This window comes from Dipteris shenzhenensis, chromosome 32 (genome assembly GCF_047967505.1).
Source record: "Dipteris shenzhenensis isolate YYH24624 ecotype China chromosome 32, Dip_SZ_1.0, whole genome shotgun sequence".
In the NCBI taxonomy this organism is placed as follows: domain Eukaryota; kingdom Viridiplantae; phylum Streptophyta; class Polypodiopsida; order Gleicheniales; family Dipteridaceae; genus Dipteris; species Dipteris shenzhenensis.
In genome coordinates this window covers 37535152-37555413 of record NC_141627.1, presented here as the reverse complement: position 1 = coordinate 37555413, position 20262 = coordinate 37535152, and the positions used below count along the sequence as shown (strand labels likewise).

At 47.7% G+C, this 20262-nt stretch overlaps 2 protein-coding genes across 4 annotated transcripts in view; both read left to right on the top strand.

Moving 5' to 3' along the window:
- LOC147880700 (cinnamoyl-CoA reductase 1-like) overlaps nucleotides 1-18918 on the top strand; it is a 90963-nt gene extending 72045 nt beyond the window's left edge. Inside the window, exons 6-7 of the mRNA XM_087370756.1 lie at nucleotides 18463-18652; nucleotides 18771-18918. Coding sequence (XP_087226882.1) covers nucleotides 18463-18652; nucleotides 18771-18918 — 338 coding nt within the window. The remainder of the gene's footprint in view (nucleotides 1-18462; nucleotides 18653-18770) is intronic.
- Nucleotides 1-18974, top strand: part of LOC147880699 (cinnamoyl-CoA reductase 1-like) — a 258556-nt gene extending 239582 nt beyond the window's left edge. For all 3 annotated transcript variants that reach the window (XM_087370753.1, XM_087370751.1, XM_087370752.1), the window contains exon 9: nucleotides 18878-18974. In XM_087370753.1, coding sequence (XP_087226879.1) covers nucleotides 18878-18974 — 97 coding nt within the window. The remainder of the gene's footprint in view (nucleotides 1-18877) is intronic.
- The last annotated feature ends 1288 nt before the right edge of the window (nucleotides 18975-20262 follow it).

Genomic DNA, 20262 nt, shown 5'->3' with positions numbered 1-20262 from the left:
ATATTCACACTATGTGACATTCAAGAGGTTGAGACAAAGGAGCATTTCATCTTCAGGTGTCCTGTGTACTATGAGATCCGAGGACGTTTCCACTACCTCTTCAGAGATAGTTATGGGATTTTAGCCCATTTCCTCTCCTACCCAGACCAGCGGTGTTTGGCAGGTTTCATTCATGAGGCACTTAGACACCGCTAGAGGATACTCCGAGCATGGAGACAGGAGCAGACTGCTTCCTCGGTTGATCCCTTTCAGAGCTCTATCACGGACTTCTTTCAGCTAGATCACATGGACCCCAACGAGACGAGGCCTCAACATGACCGTGACCTGGAGCCCGTGACCTGGCAGCTCAGACAGAGGGTCGACACACAGATCACACTTGGAGACATTCCCTCCTTGTTTAGAGTCGGAGCCCGACCGACAGGGGTCACAGTAGCCTTGGTTAGACGCAGAGCTACGACCAGGAGACATGCCAGGACCGCACCTCTGAGTGGTCGACAGCACTCTATTGCCGACTTCATGCCTCCGCTGCCTCATCCATCCTGATATCTTGCTGTTGCTAGGGATGATGATGATATTGATGATGATTGTGAGATTGATATATAGTCGACCATCGACATGACTATGTTGTACTTAGGACTTAGTACTGCCATTCTGCATTTTTGCATTTTTTGCATTGGTATGGACGCGCGTTTAGTAGCTCCACTACCACAGCTCGTTGTATCAGGATTTTCACAGTCTCATAGACCCATCGGTCTTCCGAAGACTTTAATAAACTTTCTTTCTTTCTTTCTTTCCTCGTCTCGATTGGAGGTAGTCACAGAGATACCCCCCCTGGGAGTAGTCACAGAGATACACAGGCGGTCTGATCAGATGGATTCCTAGAGTTAGGGTGGTTGTTGATGACCCTAACTTACCTGATGACCATGTAATGCTCCAGCGCCCTGATGGTTCTTTCTACCAGTAGAGAGTTGAGATTGTGGGTAGACCGGACCAGTGCAAGATCTATAGGACCTTTGGGAATTTTTGCTAGGGATTGCCCAAGAAAGAAAAAGAGGCCCAAAAAGCCTTCTGGTGCAACTCCTCCTCGAACTCGATAGTGCTCCTCCTCAACAATGTTTCTCTAGCACCGCCTTCACATATGACACGTGCCGAAAGCCGGAAGTTGTTGCTCATGTCGTCTTCTGTTGGATTTCAGTTAGTGCTCGTGCTCCTCCACCACCTGCTGATTTGGAGGGTCCTTACTCATCACGGACGCAGTCAGGGTCGGGGCTTCAGACATTCTTTTTTTTTTTTTCATGAAAAAGACTTCTATTAAGTAAGAACAAAAACCCGCGAGAGCAAGCTCAAAGCGGAATACATCATGAAATCATGAGGATAATAAAAAACCCCCTCAGAGTGAGGTGGAAAGAAACCAAGGCTGAGGCTGAAAGTGCCATCTCAACCCTGTAGTAGATTCAGAGAAGAAAGGAGAATCGTTCCATTCCCTGAAGAAAGAAGCCCTCCTAGCTGAGGCTGCACGGGAGTCCCCCTGCATGCCCGTCCATACGGCCATCAGAGTGTGTACGATGTCTGTCCAAATGTCTGTCCAAATACTAGCCAATGTGTGCGAGGGATGAACCTGAGTACCCTCCATAGCCTTTGTGCATCTGGATCTCCAGATATGCCAGGCTGCTATGCTCGCTATAATCTCCCAAGAAGTATCCACAGAGGCATGTACAGCTGTAAAAGGACGGTGTGGAACCACATCCAACGAGCAGAGCTCAACCCGATGAGCTCAACCCGATGATGTCGAACCGAAATGGCCCGGGAGGAGTCAAGTCCCTCATAGAAAACCTGAGGTCCTGTAAGAGAAAGCCAAGCCACCGAGCCCCAAGTCATAAAGAGTGGGGAATGGGCAAAGTGACTGAAGATCCTGGCTATCCCCATCCAAATCAATCTCGCCTGTCTGCAATCCCATAAGCAATGCTGAATAGACTCCGAAGCAGAAAGGCAACGAGGGCAAGTAGGGTCGGCTCCGAATCTGGACCTCCAAAGGTTCACTGCAATCCCTCCATGAATAGAAAGCCAAAAGAAGATAGTGATCTTTCTATTCCTGTGGGATTCCCAGAGCCTCCTCCAGAAGTACCTCTGCTGATCCGCAGTAATACCAAAAGTCTCCCAATGAGGAACTCTGGAGGGTCTCCAGCCTCTACTACTGAGCTGAAATCTCCTGGCATTACTGACCGTGTAACGAAAGAAGGGGATGGTCTTCTCTCGATGCCCCGCGTCAATCCACTCCCACTCTCCGGGGTCCCACTGTAAATACCTGATGGGAACTCCTCCATAGAGCCAAAGTCTCCAAGACCCGGTGGAGAGTAACTGGGGGTCAGGGTCTAAGAACCACTCTGAATCTGATCCCTGCATCAAAAGGCCTACGACCCTGATAGGCTGAAAAGCAGACTCAAGCAATATATCATCTGTAGATCTGAGCAATCTGCCACCATCCTGGACACTGAAAACCAAAGCATCCTCCTGTGCATCTCGGAAGGCTAAGACCTGAAGTGGAACCCCGCCTCTCAAGAAAGTACCTGCCCAAGTGGAGGTAGTGAGAGGCAAATCATCTGTGTCTATCCAAGCCTCTGGAAGGGCTGTCTCAATCTGCAAGATCCTTCCTGCACTCCCTCTGAGATGTCCTGTCAACCTTGACTTGGTTTCCTCTGGAAGCCTACGGAAGGCTTTCCAAGATCCTAAAGAAGAAGCAGGTCCCCTCTCCCACCTGGCCCACTGCATGTAGAGTGAGGAACCCAGTGGTCTGCCACGATCATCTAAAATACTGTCGTTCCACATGATGGGCTGCCTATCAATCTCTTCCCGGGAGGAAGGAGGAATCCTCCGAAGAGAGCTTCTGAAACTAGCCCAAGCTTTCAGAATGGCAACCATGAGAGGGGATGAAGGTGATCTGAGGTGTGCTGAGGTGAAGATCCATCTAACACTGCTCATCCAGTCTCCTCTTGAGGAAGGTGTGCACCTCTGTATGCTGCTGATAAGAAAGTCCTTCCACGGTTCCTGTCCTGGCATAAGTCCTCGCACCACTATCTTGCAAAGTAAGGCTCTGCACTGTAAATCTGGATCAATAATATTGAGACCCCCATCCTGTGTAGGGAGGATGAGGGTCTCCCAAGCCACTCTGGCTAAGGCATTTGCTGTGCCATCAAGCCCACTCCAGAGAAAGTTCCTGATCGGTCTTCTGAGCTGAATGATGCAGTCCCTAGAACGGCACCAACATGAACAAATAAACCAGGCCGTGGCCAAGAGGACCTGGTTGACCACCACAACTCTAGAGGCAAGATCCAGCTTGGCTGAGCTCCAAAAGAGAAGCTTCCTTCTGATGCTCTCCAACACGGGAGCAAACTGCTACGTGGTAGAAATACCCAAGCCGACCTGGCAGCCCAAATACCTGATAGGCACACCCCTCTGAACCCAAGTGAACCCTATGTCAAGTCCCCAAACTGGAGTGTCCTCATCACTGATCCAAAAGCCATTGGATTTATGCCAATTTATCTGCGCCCCTGCCGCCAAGCAAAATAAATCCAATGCTGTCCTGAAAGAAGTCAATGTCTGTGGAGAGGCATCCAAATAAATCGCTGTGTCATCAGCCAACTCACTGTCAAGCAGCTCCTCTTCTCTTCTGATAGGAAGTCTCAGCCCAAAGATGTCAGCTTGAGATCTAACATAGCTTCGGCCACGAATAAAAAAAGGAAAGGAGCAAGGGGGCATCCCTGACGGACTGATCTCGAAATCTGAAATCTCTCACCCCTTACCCCACCAATAAGTACCTGGCTATGGGCTGATCTGTACAAAGAGGAAACACCTCTGATCCAAACATCAGTGAATCCAAAGCGTAGAAGGGTGCCCTCCAAAAAACTCCAATCTACTCTGTCATAAGCTTTTTCAAAATCCAACAGTAGGATGGCAAGATTCTGGCCACTCTGCATGGCCCACTCTGAAGCTTCCCAGAAAGAAAAAATGTTATAAAAAATACTTCTGCCATGCACAAATCCCGTCTGAGTGTCGTGGATAAGATCAGGGAGAAGTGGCTGCAATCGGAGGCTGATAGCCTTGGCCAGAATCTTGTAACAAGTCCCCAGAAGTGTGATAGGCCTCCACTGGGACAATAAATTTCTGCTACCTCCTTTTGGGATAAGGTGGATGAGGCCCTCTGTAAGCGATTCAGGCATCTCGCCAGAGTCCCAAATGGCCTGCATGGCTGAAGTAATATAGTCTCCAATCATATCCCAAAATGCAATGAAAAAAGACGGGGTGAGGCCATCTAAACCTGGGCACTTGCCCTTGTGAAGGGCTGAAAGTGCAGTCCTGAACTCTGTGTTGGTGAAAGGTGCGTCAAGTAGAACATGCATATCCGGATTCACCAACACTGGGATACTCTGCCAAATAGCCTGTCTAGCATTCTCTATATCGTGTGTCTCAGGATGAGCAGTAAGGAGGGTGGCATAGAAATCTGAAGCTATGCGTAAGACGTCATCTGGCTCTGTCTGTAAAACCCCATGTGAGTCAATAAGCTGAGATACACTCTCTCTACTATGTCTAGGGCCAAGAGTAGAGAAAAAGTGTTTATTGACTCTACCACCCATCTGAATCCAGAAGGACTCCCGTGCATGAAAGGCATACACTGCTCTCTGATCAAGCAATAACTGCAGATGAGCCCTCGTTGCAGCAAGGCGCTCCTGAATCCAAGCATCTGAAGGCCGTTTCTGCTCTTCCCTCTGCAAAGCTGCTAACTGCTGGCGAACACCAATCTCACGTCTGAGAATATCTCGTCTCCTGGTAGAAGCAACTGAGCAGTAAAAGTCGCTAATACCAGAGAGGGCAGCGGCTAAATGTGAAGGATGTGGCTGCCCTCCCTGGACATGAGCAAACCATATCCGTAGGGCTGCCTCTGTAAGGTCCTCCTCTGTGTAAAAGGCATCTGGAATCCTGATGCTGGCAGATCGGCCTCTCAAGTGAGGCTCTGAGATAGCCAGAACAACAGGGAAATGGTCTGAGGTGGAAACCCCCGCAGCAATGCATACCGATCCACCTCTGTCTAGTGCCCAGTCATCTACATAAAATCTGTCAATGCGTGCATGAATAGGCATCTGTTGCCTCCTGTTCGACCCAAGAGAACAGGAGGGACTGTGGCTGAATAAGAAAGGCATCATCACACCAAGAATCTCTGCCACAGAAATGGAAAAGGAAGGCATCCCAAGCTGCTCTCTCCAAAGAGTGAAGTCCGCCTTCTCTACCCTCTTTTTTGTCTGAAGGTAACTCGACCATGTTAAAGTCACCTCCAATCACCCAAGAATCCACAATGGGGGCCCAGGAGAGCAAAGTCTTCCACATAAGGACACGTTCCCCTCTAATGTTGGAGGCATATAGGTTGAGGAAGCCAACCTTACGCCCTCCAATCAAAAGAATAATCCACTGAGCTCTAGAGGGGATAATGACTCCGTGCCCAACAACTAAGGGGAGAACCGACTGCGAAACTGAAATAGAAGTGCCACCCCTAGTGCCCAATGCAGGCGACCAAAAAGTATGTCCTGAAAGCAACTTGCCTGACTTGGCACAATCTCTATAATCCAGCTTGTGCTCTTGAATAAATAATATATCAATGGGACCCCCAGTAACACCTGGATGAAGCTGATCCCGGATCAGCTGTCTACGACGGCGATGTGGGACGCCACCTAGGCCCTATATGTTCCAACTGATAATCCTCATCCACGGGAGGATGTAGAGTGGAACACCTTACCCGACCTAGTGGCGGAAACAAACCCCTCAACAGGGGAAGACCTCCTGCTCGAGGAAGGAGGGAAGGAACCCAGTGGAGGAAAGTCAATAGGGGAAAGAATCCTGGCACCTAAAGAAGAAGCCCTGTCAATAGGAAATCCAACCACTGGCTCCCCAAAAGTAGCGGGCACAAACTCCTCCTCTGGGAAATCTGAACTCTCTGCCAAGGCTGAAAACGAGTTCCTGTGGAGCAATCCAGACACCGGAGAACGAAGGATCCCTTGTGAGGGAAGAGGATCAACAGTGTAAGCTATCCCCTTCCCCCTGTCCAAGGGAGGGAGTGAGGAAGGCTCTCTACCCGGAGTTTGCCCAGCCGCGGAGATCTCTCCGTCCTCAAGAGGAACATCTGGCAGTGCTGGATCTAAGGAAGAAGCTGCAACTGGGGAGGAGGTCGAAGCTTCAGCGTCTCGGACTGTGCAAGGTGAGACAGGAAGGACAGCTCGAGGTGAAGCAGAGTCTACTAAGGTACCCTCGTGAACTGAAGGAGGGACCTGCACACGTACTGGAACCCACTGTAAAGCGTCGCGTGTGCCTGAGGGAGGTGGGGGTCGAGGAGCAGGTGAAGGACCTGTACCACCCCCCTGACGAGGCCGAGGAATAGGTACTGGACCTGTACCACCACCTGACTGAGCAGGACCACCACGTGAAGAACGAGGAGCAGGAGCTGGACCTGTACCACCCCTCTGTCGAGGTTGAGGGGCAAGTGCCGGGTCTAATCCCCCCCCTGTCCCCCCTGTCGATGCCCTGAGGCGGTAGCTGTACCAGAGGGCTTCTTAGGCCTTTTCTTCTTCCTGGGACAATCCCTGGCAAAGTGTCCCGAGGTCCTGCAAATCCTGCACTGGTCCTGCCTGCCTGAAATCTCCACTCTCTGGCGAAAAAAGGAACCATCCGGGCGCTGTATCATGACGTGGTCCATCTCGAGGTTAGGATCCTTGCAAAGGACCCTAACTCTAGGAACCCCATCAGCCTTGGTTGCCTCTGCTGCAGTCAATGGCAACCCAGGGAGGGGTGGGATCTCAGCAACTGCGCCAAAATGCTCCCCAATAACAGAAAGAAGTCGATGGTAAACCTGGGGAAGCCCGGGGAACCTGATGAAGAGCGAGAAGAATTTCTTATCTGCCTCTACTGGGTCGAAACCAAGGTGAAAGGCTTCAAAGAAGATCTTCCTGTGTCCCAGGTGTAAAAACTCGGCCTTGAGCACTCGCAGCCTCTGGAGTGTCAAAAACAACCTGGAAAAAACCTCGTCCCAAAAGGCGAACATCTACCAATCGAGGAGCGAGGTCTGGGGGGAGAGCCGCAAGCATCCAATCTCTGGCTTGGGATTTGGAAGGGTGAGACCCGAAGATGCGTGCTAGCAAAGTGGTAGAGCACTCAATCTCTACATCCTTCTTGAGCTGCTGCAACTCGTTCGCTGCAACTCGTCTTTAGAGAAAGTGATAGTTTTCGCGGCCGGTGGAGATGGAGTAGGATTGGCTGATGGCGAATCCATCGCCAATCAAGGTGAGGAGGCCGACTCGAACAGAAAAAAAAGCTCCTTCCGTTCCAAAAAAGCTGCGAGGGGCAAGGGAGGGGAAAGGAGGCTAAGAGGAAGCAGGGGGGAAGGGGAGGGAAGGAGGAGAGGGGCTGGGGCTGAGAGGGGAGAGGGGCAAGCTGAGAGGGAGGGAGGGGAAAGGAGAGGAGAAGAAAGGGAGGAGTGAGAGGAAGAGAGGGGGCGGGAGAGCAAGCAGGGAGGGAGCGGGATGTCCTTTATCCAAGATCAAGGGTGCCTTCCTCACTTTTAATTTTAAGGGAAGTGCTTCCACCTCTTTAGCCTTACCTTTACCTGTGACGTGCTGTACTACTGTAACTTCTTGCTACCGTGAACCTTCCCGTATGATGAGTGGAACCTCCTTGACTCTAGTTGACAATTGATCACCCTTATTCTTTGTGCGGATTTCTTCTTGCCGTAAGTCATCGGATGCAGAGCTTTCATCCTCATCATCACCTGAGCTAGAATCGTCACCCTCAGACTCACTACCCTCTTCTTTGACATTTTCCTCCTCAAAGAAAGTAGTGCAACTGTAATATGTGTCAAAGAACTCAATTTGATGGGGGGTATCAATGACATTTACATTTTTACCTTGATGTAGCAATTTCTCAGCAGCAAAACCCATTCGATACAATGCTACTTCCCACCCATCATTCAATAAATTCTTTGTCATCTCTAGTATCACATCAGGATCCATCGGCTTTCTGTAATCCACCATTGCTGCATCAAGCTTAACCTTATGGTCCTCAAAGTAATGAAGCTCGAGAGTCCTTAAAGGAGTTTGGATTAGATTACCACCACCCCTTGATAAGAAGCACATCAAGAAAGGCTGCAAGACTTGAATGGCAGTGCCTTCCAAGACAGTCATATGATTACGCAGGACTATACTATGGTATACTTTTGAAAGTAAATACCCAAATGAAGATGTCAAACTCGCATATAGGGCATCCCTTTGTGATTCTGTCACGAACACGACCAACGTTGATCTTTTCTTATCTGCCATAGGACCTTCAACAATAAACCGCACAAGTTCAACTATCTGTGACACTGCAAGGTCTTGCAATTCATTTATGAAAAATATGCATGGCTTCTCCCAAGCATGACCGCTCATTGTTATGAAATGCTCCGTATCAATGCCATTGATGTGTGCAAATTTTGTATCATTCTTTGATAGCAGGATATCATAAGAGAAGCTGAATGAAGAACCATCATCTAAACCACCAATTGCTCTACCTTGGGTACTGGACTGCAAGGCCTTTTTCTTAATGTCCATATATTCTGTCTCAACAACCTTTGGCATTTTAGCTCTTAGATCCTTTGTTGGTGTGGCATCTGCATCCATTGAAGCCAACCACTTTCTAGCCCATGTTTTATCAAGGAGTTATATGTATATATACCTATACATATATGTATATATATATTTATATGTATATACCTATATATTTCTATTTACATTATATATATTCATTAATTTATAAATGAAAATATTTTAATCTATATTTAACACTTACATGTACATATAGATATGTTCATTTAATATAAATACAAATATATCTATAAACATAAATGTGTGTGTGTGTGTGTGTGTGTGTGTGTGTGTGTGTATATGTATGTATTTATGTTTATATATATGCTTGTATTTACACACACACACACACACACATGCACGCATGCACACACGCATGCATGCACATTTTTTTTGGGGTGAAATCTTATAGTTCTCTATGGGAAATGTCAGAAGAGGTGAAAACCCACCATGATGTATAAAAGTAAAAAGATTACAAGTAGGCTCCTGGGAAAAGCTAGGAGGATATCTAAAAACTGGACAAGTGAAAATGTTTAGAAGTCACCAGGGGGGCATCTAGCAGGATATCCTCGATGGTGAGATTGTTTACATGCAAAAAATGTTGTAAAGGAACTAGATCACCATCAATAAAATGAAGATATTTTTTACCCTTGTGATTCTTCTTGAGGTAAGCAGGCACCCAAAATTTTTGAATCATAGGGTCAAAAACCTGTTGCAACCAGGGATGGACTCAAGTGTCCAGGGAAAATGAAGAGGCAGGTATGAGACATGATATTGGTTGTGCATCATTAGGTTCATGAGAAAGAACCTGTATATTTGACTTTCTAAAATCCACATTTGTATCCTCATTATCAAAATTAAGTGTAACTGAAGGAGACACACACACGCACACACACACACACAGATATACATCTCTCTCTCTCTCTCTCTCTCTCTCTATTTGTGTATGTGCCACTCTAGAGTCTATCCCTCTGTCCCTCTTTGCCCATTTGTCCCCCTTGGGGTACCACATCGCATAGGATGGGAATTAAAGCGAGGTGCATGGAGCGAGGCACATCATTATTTTCATCGCCGGCACTTCAGTCTTGTCATTTCTATGCTTTCATCTCTGCCACATGGTGAGGCTCACGCTGTCGTGTCACCATGTGGTGCATCGCTCACTCTAACTCTGCCCTCCACGTCGTGTCCACACTGTCATTTCTATCGCATGGCGAGGGGCCGTGCTGTCGTGGTCGCCAGCAGCAGCAAGAGCTGCAGCAGTGCCCGGGGAGGAGCTGAAGCGGGAGGAGCAGCGCCAATGGAGGGGCAAAGCGGGGTGGGTAGGTAGGCTGAGCGAAGGGAGGCTGAGCGGAGCGGAGGGGTAGGCTGAGCAGAGGGGAGGGGTAGGCTGAGCGGAGTGGGTAGGTAGGCTGAGTGAAGGAGAGGCTGAGCGGAGCGGAGGGATAGACTGAGCGGAGAGGAGGGGTAGGCTGAGCGGAGGGAGGGTAGGCTGAGCGGAGCGGAGCGGAGGGTAGGCTGGAGGGAGGGTAGGCTGAGCGGAGAGGGAGATGCTGCCAGGGGGAGACGGCTAAGCAGGGGTCCCGGAGGGCGGGAGAGGGGATGCAGGGGAGGAGAGAGGAGCTGGGAGGGAGGCAGGGAGAGGCTGAGAGAGGGCAGCAAGGGGATTCGGGGAGCAGCAGCAGCCTGCATCCTAAATATTTGAAGGTAACACCCCTCTAAATCCAAGTAAATCCAAAATGAGCCCCCTTGTCACTAATCCAAAGCCATTAGATTTGTTGCAATTAATGTGTGTACCAACTGCAGTACAAAACAAATCAAGGCTGCCCTGAAAGAAATGAGAGTCTGCGGAGTGGCTTCCAAAAAACGAGCAGTATCATCTGCCAACTCACAATCTAGGAGTTCCTCGTTACGTCTCAAGAGAAGCTTCAGCCCAAAAAATATCAGCTTGTGATCTGAGCAAAATACTCATAGCTTAGAAAAAGAAAAGAGGCAAGAGAGCATCTCTAACGGACTAAACTAGAAATCTGAAATCTCTCCCCTGATCCTTGGGATAAGCACCTGGCTATGGGCTGATCTGTACAAAGAGGAGACCCCTTTATCCATGCATTCGAGGATACAAAATGATGAAGAGTGCCCCCTAGAAAATCCCAATCTACCCTATCATAAGCTTTTGCAAACTCCGAGAATAGAATGGCTAGTTTCTGGCCGCTATGCATAGCCCAATCTGAAGCCTCTTAAAAAGAGAAGATATTATCAACAATGCTCCTTCCATGCATAAAGCCCATCTACATGTCATGAATGAGATCCGGAAGAAAGGGCTGCAACCGTCAACTAATTGCTTTCGACATAATCTTTTAATAGGTGTCCAAGAGAGTGATAAGTTGGGAACACCAACCTTACGTTCCCCAATCAAAAGAATGACCCACTAAGCGCTAGAGGAGATGGACATGGTGCCCAAGAGAGTGATAGGTTGGGAAAACCAACCTTACGTTCTTTGATCAAAAGAATGACCCACCAAGATCTGGAGGGAGCGATGTTACCATGTCCAATCACTAGGGAGAGAGAAGAATCTGGAACTGAAATGCACATCCCAACGCTAGTGCCCAAGGCAGGTGACCAAAATGTGTGACCTGAAAGAAATTTACTTGACTTCGCACAATCTATGGCATCCAGCTTGTGTTCCTAAATAAAAAGAATATCGATGTAACACCTTGTAACACTTGGATGGAACCGTGTATGGATAAGCTGCCTACGGCGACGATGATGTGGAACACAACCAAGATCCTCATCGACAGGAGGAAGTAGCATGGAGCACCTTACCTGACCTAGCGGCGGAAACAAACCCCTCCATGGGGGAAGACCTCCTGCTCGAAGAGCGAGGGAGGGAACCAAGTGGAGGAAAATCCACGGAGGAAAGATCCCATCCACCTGAGGAGGAAGACACCTTGTCAAAAGGAATACCAATCATTGCCTCACCGAAGGTGGAAGGCAAAACATCCTCCTCAGGAAATTCTGCTAGATCCATGAGGGCCGAAAAAGAGTTTTTGAAAATCGGGCCTAGCATCGGATACGCAAAATCCCCGCAGTCGAAAATGGAGAGACGTTATGCACAACCCCCTTCCCTTGGTCCATGAGGGGGGGGCGCTGATGAAGAATGGGCCTGCTTGGAAGAACCATGACCACAAAGATCTATTGCTAGAGTTGCCATAGGGCAAAGGTGAGGAGCTGCAATCGGTGCAACGTCTGGAGAGCGATTGGGGCAAGATCTGGAGCACTAATATATCAAGTTGAGCAAGGGGTAGCCTCAGGTGCAATCGGTGCAACGTCTGGAGAGCGATTGGGGCAAGATCTGGAGCACTAATATGCAAGGGGCAGCTCCAAACTCATTCAACTCGTCGGATTAGAGCTGCTGCTCCTCCCCGTTCCCCTGCTGCTCCCCCTCCCTCAGCCCGTCTCTCTCCCCCCTCAGCCTGTCCCTAGCCCCTCCCTGCTGCTCCCCCCCCTCCCCCCCTGCTGCTCCGCCCCCTCCCCCCCTGCTGCTCCGCCCCCTCCCCCTGCCTGTCCCTCGCTCCCTCCCTCTGCTCCCTGCTTCCGCCCCCTCCCCCCTGCTGTCCCGCCCCCTCTCCCTGCCTCCGTCCCCCCCCCCTGCTGCTCCGCCCCCTCTCCCTGCCTCCGCCCCCTCCCCCCTGCTGCTCCCCCCTGCCCCCTGCTGTCCCGCCCCCTCTCCCTGCCTCCGTCCCCTCCCCCCTGCTGCTCCGCCCCCTCTCCCTGCCTCCGTCCCCTCCCCCCTGCTGCTCCCCCTCTCCCCCCTGCCTCCGCCCCTTCCCCCCTGCTGCTCCGCTCCCTCTCCCTGCCTCCGCCCCCTCCCCCTTGCTGTCCCGCCCCCTCCCCTGCTAGACCCTCCGCCCTTCTTCGTCTCAGCCTCCCCCCCCTTACGCCACCACAGCTTCTCCACCTCCTGGCTGCCTCTCCACCTCAGGCTGCCACCCCGCCTCGCCACCTCCGACTACACCCCCTCGCACTGGGCGTCCCTCCCATCATGGAGGGGGAGCCGGTGCTTCCACTCCCGATCGGACACTAATACCTGCACCAAAGAAGAAAAAAATCAGTCCAAGAGAAATGGGGGACAAAGCCAAGAAAGATGACCAAAAACAAAAAAAAAGCAAATGACGCAACCGAAACTTGAGGATGTGAACACGCGTTACAACCAAAGTGGACTCAGGGTAGACAGCAAGGCAAAGACAGGACCAGCCTCAGCCTCAGCCTCAGCTTCAGCCTCTATCTCTACCTCGACCTCAGCCCCCACTACAGTTTCAGTTTCAGTTTCAGTTCTAGCCTCAGCTCCCTCTATCTTTACTTCGACTTCAGCCCCCCCTTCAGTCTCAGCTTCAGTTCCAGCCTCAGCTCCCTCTATCTCTACTTCGACTTCAGCCCCCGCTTCAGTCTCAGCTCTAGTTCCAATTCTAGTTCCGATTCCAGTTCCAGTCTCAGCTCCCTCTACATCCCCACTTTGGACTTCAGCTTACACTTCACTAGTTACAACTGCAACCTCCACATCCCCAGCTATAGCTACAACCACGATCAGTGAAATACTCATGCCCGTGACGTCGGTCGTTTCCTTTCCTTCCTCTCCTGTTACAGCTCTCACACCACTTATGACACCTACTTTGGAGGTGTCTATACATTTACGCTTCACTCTTCCCTCTCCCTGTCAGTTAGCCCACGCTCCCACACCCCATTGGGACTGATTCATCCATTCCAATGTCATCTCCGCTCCTCACCCAGTTCACCCAGTCACCGTCCAGCTTCCGGACTCAATCCCACACTTTCATGCCACAACGATCACAGTTTCAGCTTGGACATGGGTGGGCTGATACATCAGAGGCCTAGGAGACCTTGCTCATGGAGATACATAGTTTTCGTGAGTGTGAGATGGAGCTGACTCGCTTCGCATAGGAGCAGGTCAGCTTCAACCAAGAGCAGAGCTGCATCATACAAGAGCAAGCTCGGGCCATTCGAAAGCAGGCTGGTCTCATTCAGGCTTGGACTCAGACAAGATATCCTGCAGCTCTGGTGGGAGGTCACAGCTATACACACAGTCCCAGGGAGTACCCCGGTGGTCGAGGCACAGATTGCGAGCATGTAATCTGCTATTGAGGAGACATCTAGATGGTTTGGCGTGGCCAAACGGGAACTTGTAACAAGGTTAATTGTTTCGGCTATCCTCATGGAGCAGTAGCAGAGAGCCAGTAAGGCTCTCAACATTAGAGTACGAGGGATCCCATGCACTGAGGCTACACCGATGGCAGATGCGATTGCTTTCGTGGCCGCTACCCTAGGTGTGGCTGAGCACGGGATAGAGAGGGCATGGCGGGTGGGGAGAGATCCCAACCGAGAGCAATCCCTGATCATATGGTTCCATGACACTCAGGCACGACTTTCAGCTCTACGACACAGGTCAGTCCTTCGAGATTAGCTAGCGATCTCTATGGATGAGGACCTCACACCTCTAGAAGTTGAGGAGAGGCGCTCTTTGCTGCAGCAGCGGGATCAGGTTCGGAAGGAGGAGAAGTGGGCAGTGGTACGAGAGGGACGACTTCTTACAGGCCCCTATAGGGCATATGTCCCCTCCCCTACATAGGGAAGCGGGGTCTATGAGACTTAGATATCCGAGACCCTATCCTGCACCATTTGGAAATAGAATGGTACCTTATGGTCAGAACCAGGAAACTTTTCAGAATCCTATACAGGTCACGACATAGTCTTTTATACAGAGACACGTTAGAGTCCAGAGCGCCCACTTCCTGTAGTCAGCGGATATACATGGGAGTCTGCCTACAGAGATGAGACGAGGGATACACAGGGAGTTCGAGGTTTAGGTGAGTTACAAGGGAAGTTTCACCTCCTCACTCTACCCTTCTCTCAGCCTCACCCTTTGCCTTCACCCTCTTCTCTATCCTAGCAACTTTTTAGTCAGACGGAGCTCAATAGTGAGCCAGTTTTACCTCATGAGGCTACTGATGGTGTCACGGACCCTCCCTTACAGGCAGGAGATATTCTAGTTTTAGTTCCTTGTGCTGATGAGGTTGCTTCTGTCCCTTTAGATGTTCATGTGAAGGAGCTTTCTCCTATGCAGCAAGCCGTTGTTGAAACCCGTGCCTTACTCCAGGCTAATGCTACTTTTTTGGCCGAGCTCCATCAGCAGCAACTGCCCCCTTTCTCTCTTGTTCCTACTCTTAACAGAGGCAAGGGGATTATCGATTCTACTCCATCCACAGGGATCCTTTGCACACCTGCGCCAAGAGCATCATTCAGGAATTCTTTTGCAATTCTGGCAAACATGGCAAAGTTTGAACTAGAGGAGGAGTTTGTACCCTCTACCCTTAGGGAGAACCTTGTTCAAATCACCATGGATAGAGCTTCCCCTTTGGATGGTGTGGGAGTGCTTTCCCTAGTTGACTTCTCTCCTCTTGATAGGAGGAATTTTTCCTAGGAGAGGGATATCTCCGCTACCAGGTCGGGTAGGGTTTTTCATCCGGCCTCTTTCTCTTGCCGATGAGGATTGTCAGTTGGAATGCTCAAGGCCTCGAAGGTGTACCTCACTACCGCCGTAGGCAGCTAATTTGTAACCAACTTCATCCAAGTGTTACTGGGGGTCCCATTGATATTCTTATGATTTGGGAACACAAACTGGATGTCAGGGATTGTGCCAAGTCAGGTAAGTTTCTCTCAGGCCATACTTTTTGGTCACCCGCCTTAGGCACCAGGGGAGGTACTTGCATTTTTGTTTCTTCTTCAATGCTACCCTTGGTGATTGGACATGGGATCATAGTTCCCTCTAGAGCTCAATGGATCATTCTTTTAATTGGTGGACGTAAGGTTGGTTCTTAAACCTTTATGCCCCCAATTTAAGAGGGGACTATGTCCTTCTATGGAAGGAGTTGCTTTCTTGGTCATGCATTGCAGAGTCTTAGATCATTGGGGGTGATTTCAACAAGGTTGAAATGCACACAGACAAGAGAGGAGGTGCCGTCTTGGCACGTCTCCAAGTTGTAGCTCTACATCTAACAAGGGCTACTGTGACCCCCATCGGTCGGGCTCCAACTCTAAACAAGCAAGGGGATCTATGTGTCAACCCTCTTTCTGAGCTATCGGGTCACAGGCTCCGGGTCACGGTCACGTCGAGGCCTCATCTCGTGGGGGTCCATGTGATCTGTCTGAAAGAACTCCATGATAGAGCTCTGAGAGGGATTAGCCAAGGAAAAAGTCTGCTCTTGTCTCCGTGCTTGGAGTATCCTCTCACGGTGTCTAAGTACCGCATGAATGAATCTTGCCAAACACCGCTGGTCTAGGTAGGAGAGGAATTGGGCCAAAATCCCATAGCTATCTCTGAAAAGGTAGTAGAAACGCCCTCGGATCTCATAGTAAACAGGACATCGGAAGATGAAGTGCTCCTCTGTCTGAACCTCCTGCATGTCACACAATGTGCATATGCGCCTCTCCCTAGGTAGTCGCTTTGCTCTGCCGCTTTTAATACAAAGTTTGTGTGAAGAGACCTTGAACTGCCCAAGAGAGATCCTCAATGAGTGGGGTAGGTAGATCTGTGTGTATCCTGGTGGGTCAATGAAACGCTCCATTGTGATATGTAAGAAGTGATCTCTGTAGAAGCTAAGCTTCACTGGGAGTTCACTTGGTCCCAACCAGGTCCGAAATATGTGTAGCTGTAATAGATCCTTACGGATAACCTAGTTGACCTCGTGTGATAGGAGGGGAGAAAACGGAGCATCCATGCTATACTGGAAGGGAGGTAGTCTATCCATGTGGAGCCCCAGTCGCTCAAACCATCTCTCTGTGAGTGATGATGACAAGAGACATTTAAGTCTTCAAGAAAATTTTCAAAAAGGAAAATTTTATTCCTAGAACCGGCTCACCAGTGCGGCCTGTTCTAGAATAAAGAAATTTCTTTTTTAAAACTTTGTTGGCAAGTTGGATGAAGCTTTGAGATGGGACTCACAAAAAGCACTCGGAAAGCCAAATTTTTAAACCTAGAACAGGTTATACCGGAAAAGTGAGAGCGTGGATAAAAGTGAACATTTTTTTTAAAAAATTCGATAAGAGCAAGCAAAAGTAGGGGGAGATGGAGGCCTACAAAGAACATATACTGCTCTACCAGATTCCTATTATATAAGCTTGCTAAAGTGTGTCCTATAGGATAAAGGTCTGACATAATCTTCTCATATTACATTCCTATCAACAAACTTCCAAGACTTGTGTTTGGGAAGGGCTGACTTAAACAACCATTTGGAGGATACTAGGCACAACTGTGCCAGAGAGCTGTCAACAATAGACCTTTTCTTTTTGGTTGAAGAATGAAGATGGGTGCAGATGGACCATTTTAGAGCTATAGGCTTATGGCCATCTTGGATGGGCAGAGCCTTTTTGGGAGACTTGAAGGGCTTATAAGTTATTGCTGACACTCTGTATTTGCAAAGTGTATGCTGGATAACGTTTTTGCTTCTTCAGGTCATTTGTATTTAGTTCCCCCGCAACAGGAGCCATTTTTTCCTTGTTCAGAATCTGCTGCAGCCCATATGGATCGTTGCGGTCCTCATTATCTGTGTCAAAAGTGAAGTACCTCCATTTTATTGAACCAGAAAGAATAAACAAGTAAAAGCTCCCTGGATTGCACAATCTTAGCAACCTAAGGCTGGACAAAAACCAAACGAAGCTTAAAATGGGCTAGGTGAGATGTTTGAAATCTTAGTCCACCCCCTACCTCCAGGGCATTTAGGAGGCTGAACAGGTGCTTGAGTTACCCAAAACCCCCAAAAAAACACCAATTGCACTATCTATTGTTGCAAAGCAAGTGACAATGTGGTCAAAGCAACGTGTGGAGCAAAGTGAAAGGACTTAGACAGAGAATTAGCAGCTTGGTGGAAAATACTGCTCCAGTCTATCGATGTGCTGATGCAGAATAGAAAGTTCCTGTCTCTAGGAGGTCCTGACATTAGGAAGTATTATTGAATGCAAGAAGCCTTGAAAAAACTGTATTGGGTAGTGCAATTTCAATGCTTTTCTGAAATGACTTTTCTAATAATGCATTTATCTTAAATAATGGGCGCTTATGCCTTACTTGGACATACCGTTGTCCCTTTTCTGAACTTCTTCAAGCCAGAAATGTTTTAGTCTTGGGAAGTCCAAATCAAATCTGTGGGATTCTAAAGTCATGTCATTCTATGATAGCTTTCAGCAATGAAAAGGATGGTACAATGCCAGGATTCTTCCAATTATGTGCTGCAACTTGGTTTGCAACATCAAGTTTCCCTACTTATTCCTGAATTAGGAGGTGGTGTGAATTCATTAAATTTACGCATCAGATAGTAATTGGGTTTTATGCTATTCGTTGTGTTGTGAAGCATATGTTTTGATGTTAAATTGGTCCCTAGTTTTTGAACAACAGGACTGATTAATAATGAAATTTCTTTAGTGTGTACAGGCTAATGTGTCAGGTGAAGCATCTACCTAGCTCAAAAAATCCGCCATAAAAATTGTCCGCTAGAATGTTGTCTCTGTTCTGAAAGTTATGTGCATGCATATCAAGTAATTGCCACTTTGTCAAGCTCTTATCAAAAGGAAGCTGAATGAGGTGCTTTTTGGCCCCTGATTTGGTATATTCATGACTTTAATGGACAATCAGTCTTCGATTAAGCTACTTCACTCTTGTAATCTGTAGATTGCTAAGGATAGCAATGGTATCTAGGCCTTAACTAAAGCATTTTTACACCAAGGAAGCTTGTGATGGCAGGTTCAAGTGACTCCTATCAGAACTCTGCATATGCACTTGTGGATGTCAGAGACGTCGCATTGGCACATATATTGGTGTATGAAACACCGATGGCATCAGGGCGGTATTTGTGTGCCAACCTTGTGATTAAGACAAGGGACATAGTAGAGCTCCTCAAAACACGATATCCAAACTATACTCTACCCACAACGTGAGTATGAACTTAAAACCACTACGTTGATCATAAAGGTTCTAATCAGCAACCATCTGTAGGCCTGCATTGTGTGATACTTTTTGGCTAATGATTTGTTTCTGTGAAATATTACCAGGTGTGTTGATGGAGAAAGAGCTGTGCTGGTGCCAGAGAAACTTTCAACAAAGAAGCTGCAAGATCTAGGACTCACGTATACTACAATTGAGAAAACCCTAACAGAAACTGTCGAAAGCTTACAAAATGGGCGTTTTTTAGACTTATGATCAAGTCTAATACAAAAAATGAACGTACAAGGACTCCCTCAGAAATTTCTAACTAAGTGCTGTAGAAAGCTTCCAAAAGAAGGTTTTCTGACCAGTCTACATCTGGTAAGTCTGTCTTTATAAATTGAAGTGTGTTTCAGTTGTACTATTTTTTATCATGATTCAAATGTATTGCTTGGTCTATTTTATCATCATTATTGATTTACCATGTAATGGTCTATCCTGTTCGCAAATTGATGCAAGCTGATCTATACGTCTATGCGGTAAACCACTCAATTGTCAGCAATAGATTACGCTGGGTAGGATTTTAATGTTTTATCTGATATTTATCTGTTTACATAATTTGGCATCTATTCTTGGACTCTATATTCTTGGTTGTTCTTGGCTTGGTATTCCCATGATGGGGGAGCAGTCAATGCCCATTAAAATGCATAAGCATAACAGAGCACACAACGTAGCCGAAGTTTTTTGTTGTAAAAGGGCAAGAAGACGTGTCTATTGTATGTCTTCTCCACATTAAGCAACTTTATGAATATCTACAATTAGCTCTCATAATGATCAGCTATGTTTAAGCCATTGACCTGCTTGAAGGCCATAAAATCATTACACGCAGTGGCAGCTAGTCTTAACTAGAAGACTAGGTACTAGTCTCACCTAGAAGACTAGGTAATAAACTTTCTACATATAGGCGTACAACCTAAAAAATAAGGTAATAAACTAGGACACACACACACACAAAATAGACATATTAGAGTTTAAACTTCTTATAGCTGTGTGTCATTCATTCAAGAAGGTAGACTTCATTCATTCTATATATATATATAGAGATAGATAGAGAGAGAGGCTTTGTAATTATTGCATATTGAATTTTAATAATGAAGAAAATGTTTTTTTCTTCTAATGGTGTGTTTTTTCAAAACATCTGGCTTGAAATAAGTGTTAATGTCTATATCTCGTACACAAACAAAATTGGACTTGGCTAAACAACTAACCTCATTGCAGTTGTAAACCTCACGTGTGTCCAAATTGGACTAAACAAGGAATGACGTCCACCAATAATACAAAATAAGAAAGCAAAAGGTAATTCTTTGATGAAAGGTTGCATAACCTTAATCACTGAAATATTGACTACTAGTATATAGTATAATGTTCGGCATTCTAGTAGAAGTAGCAGCTTCAAGCAATATACAATTTTGTGTTAGGGCAGATTTAGACTCAAGGAGGGCCTTGGGGTTTAAGAATATAAGATCTAGAGATTACGAAGCAAACCAATAGGAAGGTTGAAGCATTAAGCCACATTGATCTCTCATCTGTGTAGAGACCACTTCTTGTCTCTACTCCCCC